Source organism: Sorex araneus, chromosome X, assembly GCF_027595985.1.
Source record: "Sorex araneus isolate mSorAra2 chromosome X, mSorAra2.pri, whole genome shotgun sequence".
NCBI classification, from domain to species: Eukaryota; Metazoa; Chordata; class Mammalia; order Eulipotyphla; family Soricidae; genus Sorex; species Sorex araneus.
The window spans coordinates 246,384,523-246,403,846 of record NC_073313.1 but is presented as its reverse complement, the minus strand read 5'-3'; the positions used below and the strand labels follow the sequence as shown (position 1 = coordinate 246,403,846).

General features: G+C 37.6%; 1 protein-coding gene across 1 annotated transcript in view; it reads right to left on the bottom strand.

Annotated features, from left to right (window-relative positions):
• Window positions 1–19,324, bottom strand: part of SPAG16 (sperm associated antigen 16) — a 984,605-nt gene that overhangs the window by 518,824 nt on the left and 446,457 nt on the right. Inside the window, 1 exon segment of the mRNA XM_055121268.1 lies at window positions 7,616–7,759. Within this exon segment, the coding sequence (XP_054977243.1) occupies window positions 7,616–7,759 (144 nt within the window).

Sequence of the window (19,324 nt, the reverse complement as noted above, 5' to 3'; positions counted from 1 at the left end):
GGATGCCGCGTTGGAACGCTCCACCAAGATAATCCAGGAAGAAATGAGAGCAGAAATTTCAAAGCTACGAACAGAAGTCACACAACTAAAAGAATCAGTAGATGAAATGAAAATCTCCGTAGGAGCCCTCAATAGTAGAATGACTACAGCCGAAGACAGAATCAGTGAACTTGAAGATGAGCTGCACAAAGCATATAGACAACAGCAAATAATGGCAAAAGACCTCAAAATGGCTCTAGAGCGAGTTAGAGTCCTAGGGGACGACCTCAGGAGAAACAACATAAGAATCATGGGAGTGCCGGAACCACACGGAACCAATACCAATGAAAAAAACACCATTAAAGACATCATTGCTAAAAAATTCCCAGAGCTAGAGAATGTGGACATCCAGATACAAGGAGTCCGAAGGGTGCCAGCTAAAAGGGACCCAAATAGAAAATCCCCAAGGCATATCATAGTCAGAATGATGGATGCCGTGGATAGAGACACAATACTGCAAGCAGCAAGATCAAAGAAGGAGATCATATACAAAGGTGCACCCCTTAGATTCACAGCAGACCTATCAGAAGAAACCCTCCAAGCCCGAAGACAATGGTGGGATATAGTGAAAAAACTTCATGAAATGAATGCCTCACCAAGAATACTCTACCTGGCTAAACTCTCAGTTAAACTTGAAGGAACCATACATTATTTCATGGACAAGCAACAGCTCAGGAACTTCATAGACTCAAGACCAAATTTAAAAGAAGGACTCAAAGGGCTACTATAAGACAAGGAAAAAGACCTATAAGAACAACAAACCCTACAGAAAAATGGCACAAAATCCAATGACAATAATCTCTCTTAATGTTAACGGGCTAAATGCACCAATCAAGAGGCATAGAGTGGCAAAATGGATTCGGAAACTAAACCCAACCTTCTGCTGCCTACAAGAAACACATCTCAATAGCCGGAACAAACACAGACTAAAAATCAAAGGATGGAAAACAATCCTGCAAGCAAACAGCCCCCTCAAAAAAAAAGCAGGGGTGGCCATACTAGTATCCGATAGCATTGATTTCAGGCTGAAAAAGATCAGAAGGGACAGCAAAGGTCATTTTATATTCATCAAGGGATATGTGCAACAGGAAGAAATCACACTCCTAAATGTATACGCACCTAATGAACGACCAGCGAAATACTTAAAAGAACTCCTAACAGAATTTAAGGAGGACATAACTAGCACCACGATAGTAGTTGGAGATTTCAACACTGCCTTATCACCTCTGGATAGATCGACAAGAACAACACTCAGCAAGGAAACGATGGCCCTGAAGGAAGAAATGGAGGAGACAGGGCTAATAGACCTATACAGGGCTATATACCCCCAAAAGAAAGAATACACATTCTTTTCCAGTGCACATGGAACATTTTCCAAAATAGACCATGTTCTGGGCCACAAGTTATTCCTTAATAGAATTGGAAAGATAGAAATTGTATCAACTATCTTTTCAGACCATGATGCACTGAAGATGGAAGTTAATCATGCACAGACTCGGAGAACCAAATCAAACACTTGGAAATTAAACAACTCACTATTGAACAATGAGTGGGTCACGGAGGAAATCAAGAAAGAAATTAAGAGATACCTCGAAACAAATGAGAATGAAGACACAAGCTACCAGAACCTATGGGACGCAGCTAAAGCTGTGTTAAGGGGAAAATTTATAGCTCTGCAAGCCTTCCTCAGAAAGGAAGAAAGGGCCTATATAGATAGTTTGACTTCGCAGCTCAAGATCTTAGAAGAGGACCAGCAAAAGGAACCCAAACCAGATCGAAGGAAAGAAATAATAAAACTTAGAGCAGAAATTAACGATATGGAAACCCGAAAAACAATCCATAAGATCAATGAAACAAAGAGCTGGTTCTTCGAGAAAATAAACAAGATTGATAAACCGCTAGCAAGACTCACAAAGAAAGAAAGAGAGAAAACCCTAATAAACCGAATCAGAAATGAAAAGGGGGACATCACAACAGAAACCAAGGAGATTCAAAGGATCATCAGAGACTACTTTGAAAGTCTGTATGCCACAAAACAAGAGAACCTAAAAGAAATGGATGAATTCCTTGACTCCTACAACCTCCCAAGACTGAGCCAAGAAGACGTGAAATACCTGAATAGGCCCATAAATATCAAGGAAATCGAAACGGTAATCAAAAGTCTCCCCAAAAACAAAAGCCCAGGTCCAGACGGATTCACTGGCGAATTCTTCCAAACATTCAAAGAAGACTTGTTGCCAGTTCTCCTTAAGCTTTTCCAGGAAATTGAAAAGACAGGAACCCTTCCAAACAGTTTCTATGAGGCACATATCTCCCTAATACCAAAAGCAAACAAAGACACCACTAACAAAGAAAACTATAGACCAATATCCTTGATGAATACCGATGCGAAGATTCTCAACAAAATACTAGCAAATAGAATCCAACAACTCATCAAAAAGATCATACACCATGACCAAGTGGGATTCATCCCAGGGATGCAAGGTTGGTTTAACATTCGGAAATCAATCAACATAATCCATCACATCAACAAAAGTAAAGATAAAAACCATATGATCATATCCATAGATGCAGAAAAAGCATTTGACAAGATCCAACACCCATTCATGATAAAAACTCTCACCAAAATGGGTTTTGGAGGAACTTTTCTCAAGATAGTCAAAGCCATCTACCATGAACCTATGGCGAGCATTATCATCAATGGAGAAAAACTAAGGGCTTTTCCTCTGAGATCGGGGACAAGACAAGGATGTCCACTCTCACCACTTCTCTTTAATATAGTACTGGAAGTATTAGCAATAGCCATCAGGCAAGAAAAAGATATTAAGGGGATTCAGATCGGAAAGGAAGAAATCAAGCTCTCACTATTCGCAGACGATATGATACTATACCTAGAGAAACCTAAAAGCTCTAGTAAGAAACTCTTAGAAACAATTGACCTATACAGTAAAGTCGCAGGCTATAAAATCAATACCCAAAAATCCATGGCCTTCCTATATGCAAACAATGAGACAGAGGAAAGGGACATGAAAAAAGCAATCCCATTCACAATTGTGCCCAAGAAAATCAAATACCTTGGAATCAGCTTAACTAAAGAAGTAAAGGACCTCTACAAAGAAAACTATAAAACGCTACTTCATGAAATAAAAGAGGACATGAGGAAATGGAAAAATATCCCCTGCTCATGGATAGGGAGAATCAACATTGTCAAAATGGCAATACTCCCCAAAGCATTATACAGATTTAACGCGATCCCTATGGGGATACCCATGGCATTCTTCAAAGAAGCGGAGCAAGCAATCCTGAAATTTATATGGAACAATAAACGCCCACGGATAGCTAAAACAATTCTTGGGAAAAAGATGATGGGAGGCATCACCCTTCCCAACCTTAAACTCTACTACAAAGCGGTAACAATTAAAACAGCATGGTACTGGAACAAAAGCAGAACTGCAGACCAATGGAACAGGGTGGAATATCCCCACACACAACCTCAATGGTATGATCATCTAATCTTTGATAAAGGTGCAAGAGATGTGAAGTGGAGCAAGGAAAGTCTCTTTAACAAATGGTGCTGGCACAACTGGACAACCACATGCAAAAAAATGGGCTTAGAACTCGATCTGTCACCATGCACAAAAGTCAGATCAAAATGGATTAAAGACCTCAACATCAGACCACAAACCATAAGGTACATTGAAGACATGGTAGGCAAAACCCTCCAGGATATTGAAGATAAAGGTATCTTCAAAGATGACACGGAACTAAGCAATCTAGTAAAAACAGAGATCAACAAATGGGACTACATTAAACTAAAAAGCTTCTGCACAGCAAAAGAAACAGCGACCAGAATACAAAGACTATCTACAGAATGGGAAAGGATATTTACACAATACACATCAGATAAGGGGTTGATATCAAGGGTATATAAAGCACTGGTTGAACTCTACAAGAAGAAAACATCCAACCCCATCAAAAAATGGGGCGAAGAAATGAACAGAAACTTTACCAAGGAAGAGATACGAATGGCCAAAAGACACATGAAAAAGTGCTCTACATCACTAATCATCAGAGAGATGCAGATCAAAACAACTTTGAGATACCACCTCACACCACAGAGGCTAGCACACATCCAAAAGAACAAAAGCAACCGCTGTTGGAGAGGATGTGGGGAGAAAGGGACCCTTCTACACTGCTGGTGGGAATGCCGGCTAGTTCAGCCCTTTTGGAAAACAGTATGGACAATTCTCAAAAAACTTGAGGTTGAGCTCCCATTTGACCCAGCAATACCACTGCTGGGAATATATCCCAGAAAAGCCAAAAAGTATAGTCGAAGTGACATATGCACTTATATGTTCACCGCAGCACTGTTTACAATAGGCAGAATCTGGAAAAAACCCGAGTGCCCTAGAACAGATGACTGGTTGAAGAAACTCTGGTACATATATACAATGGAATACTATGCAGCTGTTAGAAAAAATGAGGTCATGACGTTTGCATATAAGTGGATCTACATGGAAAGTATCATGCTAAGTGAAATGAGTCAGAAAGAGAGAGACAGACATAGAAAGATTGCACTCATCTGTGGAATATAGAATAATAGACTATAAGACGAACACCCAAGAATAGTAGAAATAAGTACCAGGAGGTTGTCACCATGGCTTGGAGGCTGTTCTCTCATCCTGGGCAACTCAGAGAAGGGAACAGCAAGTAAAATGTGGTTGTTGGTCATGTGGGGGAAAGATGATGCGGGCCAAATATAGACTAGAGACTGAACGCAATGGCCACTCAACACCTTTATTGCAAACCACAACACCTAATCAGAGAGAGAGAACAAAAGGGAATACCCTGCCATAGTGGCAGTGTGGGGTGGGGGGAGACGGGACTGGGAAGGGGGGATGGGATGTTGGGTTTACTGGTGGTGGAGAATGGGCACTGGTGAAGGGATGGGTTATCAAACTTTGTAAGGGAGAAACATGAGCACAAAAATGTATAAATCTGTAACTGTACCCTCACGTTGACTCACTAATTAAAAATAAACTATAAAAAAAAAAAAAAAAAAAAAGAATATATAGCGTGATGTCCCCAGGAAGAGCCAACCTTCAAGCTTAATATATCTCTTACTGTCATCATCATCATCATCATCACCATCATCATCATCATCATCATCCCATTTATCATTGAATTTCTCGAGTGGTCTCAGTAACGTCTTCGTTTGTCCTAGCCCTGAGATTTTAGAAGCCTCTCTTTACTCGTTCTTTCCAATGGTGCCACATTGGAGGCTCTTTCAGGGTCAGGGGAATAAGATCCATAATTGATACTGATTCTGGCATATGAATACGCCACGGGGAGTTTGCCAGGTTCTCCCATGGGGGCAGGAAACTCTTGGTAGCTTGCCAGGTTTTCCAAGAGGGAGAACTAGGCTATAAGATGCCGGGAGCTTCCGGGAGCTTGGTTTTATAGTCTCTGGATGTTGGCCATTGGTGGGATTAAACCATGCCAGGGGCAGTCCCTGGGTGTGACCGCCTAGCTACTAGAAAATGGGGAATCTGGGCAGAAGAGGCCCAGTCCTGATCCAAGCAGGCTTAGAGGTCTCAGCCCCTGGTCCCACACCCCTGGGTTCCTCTGCCAATTCCTTCATGCATGAAGCTCTTCCGAACATGTGGACAGGAGCCTTGAGCATGGCTGTGGCTAGGCTCTAGTAGTCTTCGGCTGCAAGGGCTCTGCTTGGGGCAGGGAGGGAGACTGAAACCCATCCCCTCTGAGGGGCCCCGGTGAAGACAGCCAGTCTCGGGGGCAAGAGACTCTCTGCCGTCTCTTACTGTATTCATACAAAATGACTGGAAATATAAATAAATTTACTATGATTATTTAAATGGATTAGTAGCTGAGGAAAGGATAAAGCAATACACCCTAGATGGAATCCTATCCTTGAGCGGATCTCCTACTAATCTGGAGTGCTGAACCCTCAGATGAGATATTGTCCTTGAGGTAATCCCCTAGAACTTCCCCTGAAAGAGTGACTTTACCTCTGTTTGTTATTATGACAATGTTCAATCCCACCTATGTGTACACCACCCTTCATGGTTGCTATATAACTTTGCTCTGAGAACTAGAGGGTCTGCAATGACTAAAAGGAGGACTAGATGATGACGGTGACTGGAAGTAGAGGACTATGAGGCTACAACAGGAGGAGGAAGGAGGAAACCAAGTAGAGGATTTTGAGGTCTACGAGGAGACTAGGATGATGGAACTATGATGACTGGGACTCCGACCAAAACTACGACTATGATTGTGCTGTAAAGGGAGAGATTGGACTGTGCTGGGGAAGAGAGAAATAAACTGACTGCCAACCGGAAAAAAAAAAAAAAGAAAAAAAAAAAAAAAAAGAAAAAAATTATCACTTTATATATTGGAAATTGTGGAAATAATTAGGGTTATCAAAGAGTAATTAATTAGGCCAGAGAGTGACAGAAAAACCAGATCTAAGAGTGTATTCAAAATTTAAGCCTAATGACGAAGACAAGATAGTTGGAATTTGGGATTGAAATTGACCACAAGAAAATGTGAGAAAAACTTTCTGTCTGTCAGAGTAGTGTATATATCTGTCTAACAATATCCTACCATCTGCCCTTGGTATTTCAGGTATAAAAATTTAATGGATTCTGAAAACTAGAGGGCTCAACTGCCTTTATTTATGCTGTATTCTTTTTAACACCTTAAATGTCACTGAATGTTTAAAGAAATTGATAACAAAAATCTGAGCCTTTTTGGATACATAAGTGTATTCTATAAAGGAAAACCTGTAAGATTAACAGAGGTAAAATAAACAATGACATGCATTATTGACTAGCAATCTGGGTGCCTTGTCAAAGATTGTGAGTACAGTAGCATTCATAATGCTTGTCACGGGAAGCATATTACTCTTGTTAAACATATCAGCAAGTGGATGAGGTTTCACATGTTCCAAATATCAAACTCAATCTAAAGGCATTATAATGAAAACCCAAGAAGCATTTATTGTTAGATTTTTAAATCCAAGGAGCTACCTAAGATTGCAAACAAAAGTCTCATTAAAGCCAGAAAAGCACAAAATTTCATTTACACAAAAATACAGAATTAAAGATCTGTGGTGCAGCAGAAAGCTTAGAACTAACAATGCCATTTAACAAAATTTAACCTTTACGAGGAGAATAACCATTTTAAACATTCTTGTCATAAACATCCTTCTTCTTCTTATCATCTTAAACAAAATAGGGAAAGGAAACTTCTAGAGTATGGGTATGTTTATGGCACTACATTTGCACTCATCTTGTCTTCCACTCTTCTCCAAAATACGTATTTTGGAGAAAAGAAAAGAGTTCTTTTGGAGACGATAGACATATTTATGGCATACAATACGGTGATGTTCTCAAGGATGTGTACTCATCTACATATTTATCAGTAGTCAGTGCAATTTGTGCATCTTTTGTGTATCTGAATAGAGTTCCAGGAAATGAGCAGCAAAAAGAAAGAGTCCAGATGTGAACTAATCGGGAGTTTTTAGATTTAACTTTTACCAGGGGTGTGCACTGACCTGGGATGGAAAGAGCAGTCAGAAAGCCAGTCGGTGTGGCCCAATCCATGGAGAAGCACATTGCCTTTGGGAAGCCCCACCATCTTCCACAGACGGTCCTCCCCACAGCTGACGAGAACATTGTCCTTTGGGTGCATTGCAACACTGCATAGGAAGAGAGGAGTGAGAGGGAGATAACTGATGATATTTTCACAGAATCATCAGTGGCAATGATTACACTTATGACAAGCAAGAGAGTTCATAGATAATAGGTTTGAAAGTCAAGGAAAATCAGTTTCATACCCTGATTTCTCTCCGATCACCCTATCTCTTATTGCCGAGTCTCACACTCTTCATTGACATCTGATCATGTCTAATTCTGGTTTGGACACAATAATTGTGCTTCTTTTTTAGGTGTAAAAGCTGTGCCATGGTTAATTTGACGTTATGGATTTTGGAAGGGCCACTATGATTAATATGAGGAAAAAAATCAAGATTCTTCACAGACTACAATATATCTTAAATCAGGAATTACTCAGGAAATTATCATGAATCATAGCCACATTATAAGAGCTCTATAGTAAAAACTATAAATGAAACATTAACTCCATGGCCCACTATCTGCACAAAGCAAAGAAGATCAAATTCTGTGCTAATATAACTCTTAAATTGACTTTAGCCTATGCACAGTACACAAATTAAAGTGATGAATTCAAGGTGCATACGGAAATCCTCTATTCTCTAATTTCATAGAGAGAAATGAGAAAGAAGTATGCAAAATTAATGATTAACACTTCAAACCATATTATGCGAGTCAGGCTCTATCATTGTGGGTATTTAAATATTGTAGCTAAACCATTCTAAAGCCAAGAGTCTAGAAGTTTAATACCTGGTATTTTATCTACAATAATGCCTTAATCTTATTTATATAGTGTCATCTTTTCCTTACAAGTACCAGGGAAAAGGAGGTCAATGTTAATCACTAACTAAAGTACCAGTATAAATATTAGAGCAACAAAGTATTCAGTTTCAACAAAGAAATTTCAAATCAACGATACAGTTTATATAGCTACATAGTAAATTTAAATGAATATGGACTTAAAATAAGTAAATATACAATTCATTTATCTTATAGTCAGTTCTATGGATGATCTTGATTTTAATTCGCAACACACTTAGGAAATATTTTTTCATAAAGTTGATATCCATCTATGACTACATGACAAAATTCAAGGTTTATTTGAGGGTACAACTGATGGGTCCTTTCCATTAATGTAATTAAATGCCAGCAATTTAAAATCAACAAAACATTTTCTGTTATTTATATTTACATAGATTTAGAATTCTTTTAGGGTCAAATACAAAGGTTCAACTCATGAGTTCGGCCACTGAGATCAGAGCTTTCTTTCTAGAGAAACATTGTTTCACTTTTCCTCTAGCATATTACCACTCAAAATAAACACAGCAGAAGGGAAATTATTCATCTTTGTAATTTATCATAATGTTTCTTTGTGACTTTCAGAAGACCAATTCAGAAAGGGAATTTATTACAGCTCAAACTGAGTAGAGAATACATTTATAGAACTTAATTAGAAGAAGAATATGATGAGAGGTAAAAAAAAATATGTCAGATTGAAATGAATTCTATATTCAAATACACATAAGAAGGCAAACCAAATCCTGGAAGCTATTGAATATGATGTATGTTGGCTCACAGATTTCCTGGCAGACTCAGGCACACTTGACTAGATGATAAATTATCCTCTTTAAGTGAAGATAACTAAAATCATTGATGTCTTTACGAACTTTGAAAGATAAGTTTCCAAAATGACTTTTGGTAAGGGAGTTATTTGTATACATTATGGGGAAAACATAAACACACAAAACCTATTGGTGACTTGGAAGATTTTCTGCAAACTCTGTTCAGCCTTTCCACATTTGGACCGCCTCTATGACCACCTGCAACTCTGACATTTAATCTGCCTGGGCTGAATCAACTAGTGACATTTCTTTTGTTTCTTCACTTGAATATGTTTTTCTTCTGGCAGTGACTCTATAATGTTTCACGCATATAAGTGACTTTTCCCTAATCATGACATTTGGTAATTTAAAGAATACATTTTATTCCATTCATGAAATGGCTTTTATACTCATTTATTTATTTATTTTGCTGGGGGGGGGCATACCCAGGAGTGTTGTGGAGTCACTGTGCTCAGTCTTTTATGTTCAGGAGACACTCCTGGCAGTTATCAGGGGAACACATTCAGGACAGAAGATGAAACTGGAGTTGGTCATGTGCAAGGCTAGTGCTTTTACCGTTTATTCTTGCTGGTCTCAAAAACAAGTTTTGCTTTTCATTTCTTGGTTTTATTTTGTTCATGGGTTATACCTGGCTATACTTAAGACTTACTCCGACTCTGTACTCAGGGATCACTCCTGGATATGTTCAGGTGACCATATTGTGTGTCTAGAATTGAATGGGGTTAGCTCATGCAAGGCAAGCCTCCCACCCCCGATACTCCATAGTATTATCTCTTGGCTTTATGAAGTAGTTTTTAAATAAATGGAAATAATAGTAGTACAATGGATTTAATACTAAATTAAATTATAACTGTATTATAGCCATCGTCCCATTGCTCATCGATTTGTTCGAGTGGACACCAGTAACATCTCTCATTGTGAGTCTTGTTTGTTACTGTTTTTGGCATATCAAATACCACGGGTAGCTTGCCAGGCTCTGCTGTGCGGGTGTGATACTCTCGGGAGCTTGCCAGGCTCTCCGAGAGGGGCGGAGGAATTGAACACGGGTCAACCACATGAAAGGCGAATGCCCTACTGCTGTGCTATCACTCAGCCCACTAAATAAAATACTAAATAAAAATTAATTAATAAAAAATTAGTCATAGGATAAGTGCATCATTAAGATTAGTTCATAGTGATAATGCTCCTCCAGTTCCAACTCCGATAACTCCCCACGGGAAATAATCAAAATGAGGAACGATCAAAATGAGCACTGGATTAAAGACCACTGATTCGATTCCCAGAGTTCCAGATTTTGACTTTCAGTGTTATTACCAATCCCATAAGGAGATGCTGATACCAGGATTCTTCCTATTTCTTGTTATCATCATTTCCATCATCATCATCTTCCTCATCATTTGTTGGTTACCTGGGCTAACATTGTTTGAAAATGTAATGTATACAATAACTTTCACTAAATGCTTAATTCTTGTGAATAAAATGAAAATTTATAAGGGTATTTCTATTATGTTTTTCATATAGCTGCATTTTCAACACATAGTTTTAACACACAGTTGCTAATCAATACATGCTTGTCAAATATCTGAATGATTTCAGTACTTTTAGTTTTTTTTTTTTGTGACTGAGTGAATGAGGCTGAGATATTATGTAAATAGCTCAAGTTCACACTTGTTAATGGATTGAAGCTAACTTTGAATTCAGAATGGACTGACTTTCAGAATAATGGTTTTAGTTGCTACTACTTAGTATTAATCTTTCATAGTTTGTTATTTATGTGTGTACATTATAAGCATCAATAACTCTTAGCATAGAGATTGGAAATAATTATTATCAATCCTAGGAAGCGCTTAAGATTAGTCATTGTTAAAGCCAGAGTGTAAAGTTCCATCAGAGATTGTCAGTTTATATATTGGGCTGTATCAGTACAAGTTGACACAAGAGTCTTCAAGAAATTAGTTGTTTTATTTTTACTTTGGGGTTCATGCCTAAATGTGTTCAGGACTGAACTCCTTTGTTCTCAGGGATCCCTCCTGGTTGTGCTTAGAGGATGATATGAGTTATCAGGATAGTACCTGGTTGGGTTGCAAGCATAGCAAGCTCCTTACCTACTATTCTACCTCTGTGGCCTTGATTCCACAAAGTTTTAATTCATTTAGAACTTAGACATGACACTCAAACCTCAGTTTTATTATTCTGTGTATCTCTTAATCTTTTTAAGAAAATTAAAAGAAAAAAATTTATAGGAATTAGCTTTGAATCCTAAGTTTACCTAGGGATAAGTATTTATTGGTTGTATAAATGGCTATACTGGCCTTTGTAGAACAGGTCTCTATTGGGTGTCTCTCAGGAGGGAAAGCTTAGACCCTCAATTTTGTTTTTGTTTTCTAGATGATAACAGGAACAGACACAAGGCAAATGCTGCCCTATTTTTGACTAGGAATTTGCTGAGATGCATAATGAAGTTTCTAAGGGAATGAATTCTTTACATTTTCTGATGATGCCTGAAACATGATAACCATCATTCCCTTATTAGATTTTGGGAGTTAAAATATTCCTAGGTATTGAGATATGAAAGGATGGGTCAAAGATAGTTGAAAAGAAATAACTTATGGTTTAAATCAGAAACTAGCAGACTTTTTTCATAAAAGGGCAGATAGTAAACTTCCAAGTTTACAGAATTCTCTGTCATAACAATTCAGTCTGTTGTAGTATTGAAGTTATAATAGACAAAAGAGCTATGCGAGCTGTGATCTTGAAAAATTAGTTTATAAAACCATGTACTTTGATCTTCATAACAGAAGAGTCCTGTCCTTATGTCTTTGTATTGCATGGGGTAGAATTATTCCAAAATGACTTGCAAGTAGATTATTCTGGAATAAGATAAATCTAAATCCTTGACTATGTTTACTTTCCAGGTGTCCTTAGATAAATTGATGCACTGTCATTTTTATTTGTTTATTGAAAAATAAAAAGATATTGTAGGGACAACAGAGGTTTATTTTGGATTATAGACAATTAATGCATAGTAGTGAAATCTTAGTTAATGGTATTATAGTGAAGAAAGACAGCCTAACTAGATTCGGATACTGCCCTATGACTCATTTCTGAGTTACTAACATTATACAATGTCAACTTCAGTGTCAGTATTTGTGAACAGGAAAAAACAAAAACTGATTCACAAGCATTCTCTGTTGTGTAGCCAAAGTAAGCTGATATACAGAAAGTCATTGGAACAATATCTTAACATGATCAGCTTTCCATAAATTCTAGTTATCATCATTATTCAAAATTATTTTTCTTTATATCCTTTATTGAGTTAACTTCTATAATTCATACAGGTCTGTTTTAGTGATCATGAAGCATAAGTTTAGTACCTGCAATTGTAGCTGTTTTGAAAGAAAGAGTGTTTTAACATAGCTTTATAGACAAAGGACAATTCTGGGCAGTGTTTGATGTGAAAGCTTACATCTGCTTTCATGGGTACACTGACATGAGACAATTGCATTCTGGGACAAAAAGAGCAAAGTCTCTTTGCTCTGGCTCCATCAGCAAACGGACACCCTTCTTGCAACCAGAGAGTGACTTTCATTCTCCAAGATGTCTTCCTGGAATTCTAATTAATAAGAATAACAAACTTGTACTAAAGATTTTCTGGCACCTGCCCTAAGTGCCACAAAGTCATTGTATTTTAAACTTTGAATATAAGCTTTCTGCTTCCTTTAACTTACTATTAATTATAATTACAAGATTCAGAGACAAAGGCTCTGTCACCTCATTCCCAAGTTAATAAGCCTGTGACTAGGGTTAAAATAGTACAAGAAAACATCTAAGGATTGAAAAAAAAAAAAACAGGAAAAAAATGTGGTTGAAAGCTAAACCTGTTTCTTTACCAAGTCACATCTTGATGAAGCATGCATAAAATATTTGGTTAACAATGTACTGCTGGGCGTGTTACATAAAATATTAGGTTCTAGTAAAGATCCTCTCCCTTTTATAATAGGGTACATTCCTTATATTAGACCACAAGATATAAACTTAAAACTTTCTAATTGAAATTGTTCCTTTCAGTTGTGACATCACATAGAGATATTTTTGAGGGAATATGTGTAGGTGTATCGTGAACACTATTAATTATCAGTAGAGTCAGTGACTTAAGCACCACTGTTCAACTTTTCAAAGAGAAGAATATTAATCCAAAAAAAGATTGTCACAAGAAAGACTAATTAGATACCCCTGTCTTCACTTTGGAATTTTCAGCATTATAAATGTTTCCTTCTGTTTATTTCATCAGTTTTAATTATTTCCAACTCAAAAAGTGCACAGTGGGTGGAAAATTAATTTCCAAGTGTATAGCACTTAACATTAGGTGACCAATTAATTACTTGTCCTTAACAAAAGCACATGCCCACATGTTGCACATGTAGTTTGGCTACCTTAATAAGGCAAATAACTATGAGACTCATTGATGATTTCTCAGTTAACAACTACATTTTTTATCTGCATATGCATCAAGATTTATAAAGCATCCAACATGTAATTTTTAAAAACTGTTTCAACAAATACATATTAAGAAACAAAACAGGAACTTATACATGAATAGGAGGGGGAAATAACCAAGCTTACTTGTTGAAGAGGCTAGCCCATACAACCCAACAGCAACGAAGTGTTATACAACCTCTTTGACAAGGAATTTAGAAAGGAGCTACTAAGGATGTGTAGGGAACTAGAAGAAACAATGGAAATCAATACCAATAAAGCACAAAAAAATTTGAAGGTAGAGATGCAGAAAATACAAACGGAAATGTCAGACATGAAAAACCTGGTAGGCAAATTAAAAAAACTTACTGGATGGTCTTAGAAGCAGAATAACAGCTGCTGAGGACAGAATTAGTGAGCTAAAAGATGAAGTCCAGAGACTCTCTAGAAAAAAACAGAAAATGGAAAAGAGACTGACAATCTGGAAACAGATGGCAAGAGAAGATCATGATGAAACCAAGAGGAGTAATATAAGAATTATTGGAGTCCCAGAGGGACAGGAGGAAAACCCTGATGAAGAAGAAACTGTCAAAGACATCATTGCTATGATGTTCCCAGAGCTGAAGAAAACATGTGACCACATTCAGTAGGCCCGAAGGGTACCAGCTAGAAGAAATTCAAATAAAAATACCTCAAGAAACATCCTGATCAAAATGACCAAAACCTTAGATAGAGACAAAATCCTGAAAACAGCAAGATCAAAGAAAGAAATTGCCTATAAAGGAGCATCCTTAAGATTCACAGCCGACTTGTCTGATGAAACCCTCACAGCCTGAAAACAGTGGTTGGATATAGTGAAAAAAAACTCAATGAAATAAATGCCTCACCAAAAATACTTTACCCAGCTAGACTCTGATTCATAACAGAAGGAAAAACACACAGTTTCACATATAAACAACAGCTCAGAAACTTCATAGACTCAAAACCATGGTTACAAGAACAACTGAATGGGCTACTTTAAGACAAGACAGGCCCCTCAAATACACCAAACTTCAACAGAAAAATGGGACAAAACCCATAACAATAATCTCTCTCAAAGTTAATGGGTTAAATGCACCAATTAAAAGACACAGAGTGGCAGGATGGATTAGAAAATTGAACCTAACATTCTGCTGCATCAAAGGAACTTTGATGCTGCATCAAAGGAACTTTCCTCAATATAGTCAAAGCCATCTACCAAAAGCCCACGGCAAGTATCATTCTCAATAGGGAAAAACTGAAAGCCTCCCCTCTATGATCAGGCACAAGGCAAGGTTGCCCGCTTTCACCACTTATATTCAATATAGTACTGGAAGTCCTGGCCATAGCAGTTAGACAAGAAAAAGATATCAAGGGCATACAGATAGGAAAGGAAGAGATCAAGTTATTACTATTTGCAGATGATATGATACTATACTTGGAAAACCCTAAAGACTCTACAGAAAAGCTACTAGAAACAATAAGTAAATATAGTAAAGTGAAAGGCTACAAAAAATTCAACACCCAAAATTCCATAGCTTTCTTATATATAAATCATGAAAGAGAAGAAACAGACATTAAAAAAAAAATCCCGTTCACAATAGTACCTCAGAAAATCAAGTACATTGGAATCAGCTTAACCAAAGAGGTGAAGGACCTATACAAGGAAAATTACAAAACACTACTTCAAGAAATAAAGGAGGACACTATGAAATGGAGACACATCCCCTGCTCATGGATAGCGAGAATTAACATTATCAAAATGGCAATACTGCCCAGCGCACTATACAAATTTAATGCATCCCCTATCAGGATACTCATGACATTTTTCAAAGAAATAGACAAAATACTCCTGAAATTTATATGGAATAATAAACCATGACGAATATCTAAAGCAATCCTTGGGAAAAAGAAGATGGGTGGTGTCAATTTCTCCAACTTCAAACTCTATTACAAAGCAGTAGTAAATTAAAACAGCATGGTATTTGGATAAAAACATACCTGCAGACCAATAGAATAGAGTTAAATGTTCTGTCACAGACCCCCAAATATATGGCCACTTGATCTTTGGCAAAAGAGTAAGAAATGTGAAGTGGAACAAGGAAAGTCTCTTTAACAAGTGGTGCTGGGAAAACTGGATAGCTACCTGCAAAAAAAAATGAACTCTGACCTCTGTCTAATGCCAGGGACAAAAGTCAGATCACAGTGGATTAAAGACCTCAATATCAGACATGAACCCATAAGGTACATAGAGGAAAATGTAGACATAACCCTCCATGACATTGAAGCTAAAAGCATCTTTAAGGACGAAACAGCACTGACCATGCAAGTGGAAGCAAAGATGAACAAATGGGACTACATCAAACTAAGGAGAGATGAAGTCATAAAATTTGCTTATAAATGGATAAAAATGGAGAGTCTCATGTTAAGTGAAATGAGTCAGAAAGAGGGGGGCAGACATAGAGGGACTGCACTCATTTGTGGAGTGTAGGGTAACATCACATGAGGCTGACACCCAAGGACGTAGATACAGGGACCAGTGGGACTGCCCCATAGCTGGAAGCCTTCATGAGCAGAGGGGAGAAGGCAGATGGAATAGAGAAGGGATTACTAAGAAAATGATGGCTGGAGGAACCAGTTGGGATGGGAGATGCATGCTGAAAGTAGATAATGGACCAAACATGATGACCTCTCAGTGTCGGTGTTGTGAGCCATAATGCCCAAAAGTAGAGAAAAAGTGTGGGGAATATTGTCTGCCTTAGCGGCAGGGGGAGAGTGGAAAAGGGGGAGTATACCTGGGATATTGGTGGTGGGGAATGTGCACTGGTGGACGGATGGGTGTTTGATCATTGTGAGATTGTAACCCAAACATGAAAGTTTGTAACTATCTCAAAGTGACTTAATAAAATTTATTAATTTTTTTAAAAGGAGGGGAGAATCGAAAAATTAAAAAATAGGAGGGGGAAAAGAAAAATTAATGAACTGAATGACATAATACAGCTATAAAATAAACACAACAGAGTGAAGTGATGATCATTTGGGGATATGTTATTTTCTGTGAGGTGGACAGAGTTTATTTTGACGGCATGCCATTCTTGCTGAGCTCAGGGAAAGACCAGTGAAAGGATTAAAGGCACAGGCACATATATAAAATCGGTAATGCAGGGCAAATGATAGAACACAGGTCAAGGCGCTAATATTGAACGCCGCTTCCCCACCCACCACTCCGTTTGATCACCCGCATTGCATATCATCTCTGAGCATAGATCCAGGAATAAGTCCTCAGTACCAATAATAGTTCTCCCCACCTCCAACACACACACACACACACACACACACACACACACACACACACACCAACAATGACAATAAAATGGTAAAGTTAAAATAAATTGAAGTGTTCAGGAGAGACAAAAAAGGCCACCAGGTGACGTCCGAGTGAAGGCATGGATGTCTGTGTTAAGAAAGGAGAAACAGTAAGAGGCGATTGAAGAGCACATCCTGTAGGGTTTCTCAGGCGAAAGAAAGAAGAAGACTAAAAGTTATCCTTGCATCATCAATTTATTAAGGAGCAGAATCATATGTTTGATAATTATTCAGAACATTTCTTTGGAAACTGTGTTGAAACTGAGAAAGTTACAAGCAAGAGTATAAGCCATATCATGAAGTTGGACAGGAATAACAGGAAAAATGACATCAAGTCATTATTATGACAGTCACTTTATCAACATTTTTTTTTGCTGGAAGTGGGCTCTCAGGCCACCAACAGGAAGCTGAGAAGATTCTTAGTCAAACCAGCTGGGAGTTCGATGACAGTGCCCAAGGATATGTTGCTGCTTGGGTCTTGTGCTGGGAACTGCCCAAGCCACACCAAAAGGTGTTGGGGAGCTCCAGGGTACACCTTACTATGATTTAGGGGGGCGTGGGGTGCTAATTACAGTGCAGATATTAGGATGCATGCAAGGGAGCTCATTACATGTGCCTTAAGCTCTGTACTATTTCCTTGTCCCCCTTCTCCACTGTCTTAAGGAAGAGTTAACTTGTTATTCTCACCAATAAAGGATTTTAAATAAGTATACATGGAAAGGTGCCAAGTAATAGGAATTAAAGCATCAACAATTAGAAATCTGTCAAAATAAAATGATTCCTACTTCTTAGAATTCAGCTAAAATATTGTGGAAATAAAGGGTAAATCTTTATATTTTCCTGGTACTTCAAAAATTGAGCTAGCATTTTGTATTTTATTCAAAGCAGAGTTAAATTTATATTAAAACTATGGGGAAAGTAGCACCTATCTTCCATTTTCACTATCTATGTAGGATATTTTATGTGTGTATGGATTTATTCATAATTTATTGAAAGGTATTCACACAGGAAATGCTTTTCACTCTTTTATTTTTTATTGTCCAGTTGAAGAGGAGGGCAGGTTAAGGGTTAAATTTGCCTTTGTAACTGCTTGGCTGCCTTGAAAGATGTTTTCTCGAGGAAAAGGTCAACAAATGGGCCAACGAACTGCTCTAGGAACTGTAAGCAAACATTTGCGGGGAAACAGTTAACAGTTAACAAATGTTGAGATTAGCAAATTATGTGACCTATGTGTGATTCCTTTTCATCCAATAGGTGTGATTCCCTTTGATCCAATAGGTGTAATTCCCTTTGATCCAATATGTGTGATTCCCTTTTTTCCCCCAAAAGGGTACAAAAACGGCTCGATTTTTGAGTTTGAGGCCTTCAGCTTTGCGCTCTCAGGCATGGTTGAAGGTCCTGACATGGACATGTTGGCTTGAATAAACCCCGTGCGTTTGCAGAAAGAGTTGTCTTGGTTTTGGTCTTGTTCCTCTGGCCTCCCCCAGGTAGAAATCTGCTAGACCTTAACACAGTGTCAACCCAACCTTCTATAAACAGTAATCTGGAGTGTTGTGGAGGTATCAAATAGATCTTTCTGTATTTTATATTTACAAATAAGTAACCTTATTAATAGTGCTAGATGCAATCATTCACAAAATAAAAGGCAGCTAGCACTCAATGTGTTTCCTAGTTCATCTGTGGGGAAAGGGCTTCAGAGATGACTTATTAGATATTATAATTCAAAGATCCGTGGGCTAATGAAACAAATTTACCCATGTTATGTAACATCCTAACAAATTTATCCCTACCACTAATTTACAGACCAAATTCTTTTAAAATAATATATACGTTATTTAGTCTTTGTCATCCCATGTAAAGAAGCAATCCCAATATAATTTCCAAACATCTCTTTTATTCTTGTTAGACCAACCAATTTATGTTAAAGATAAAAATTCTAGTTTAATTTCAAAAATAGTATTCAGTTTAGAAAGTCTTCAGATAAATTCAGATAAAATAAATTTAAAATATTTCATTAACTAATAAAATTTTAGATAGATCAAGTATTTTGAAATAAATATTACATACTTTTTGTTGATTTTTAGATACTAAAATATTTTATTTAAAATT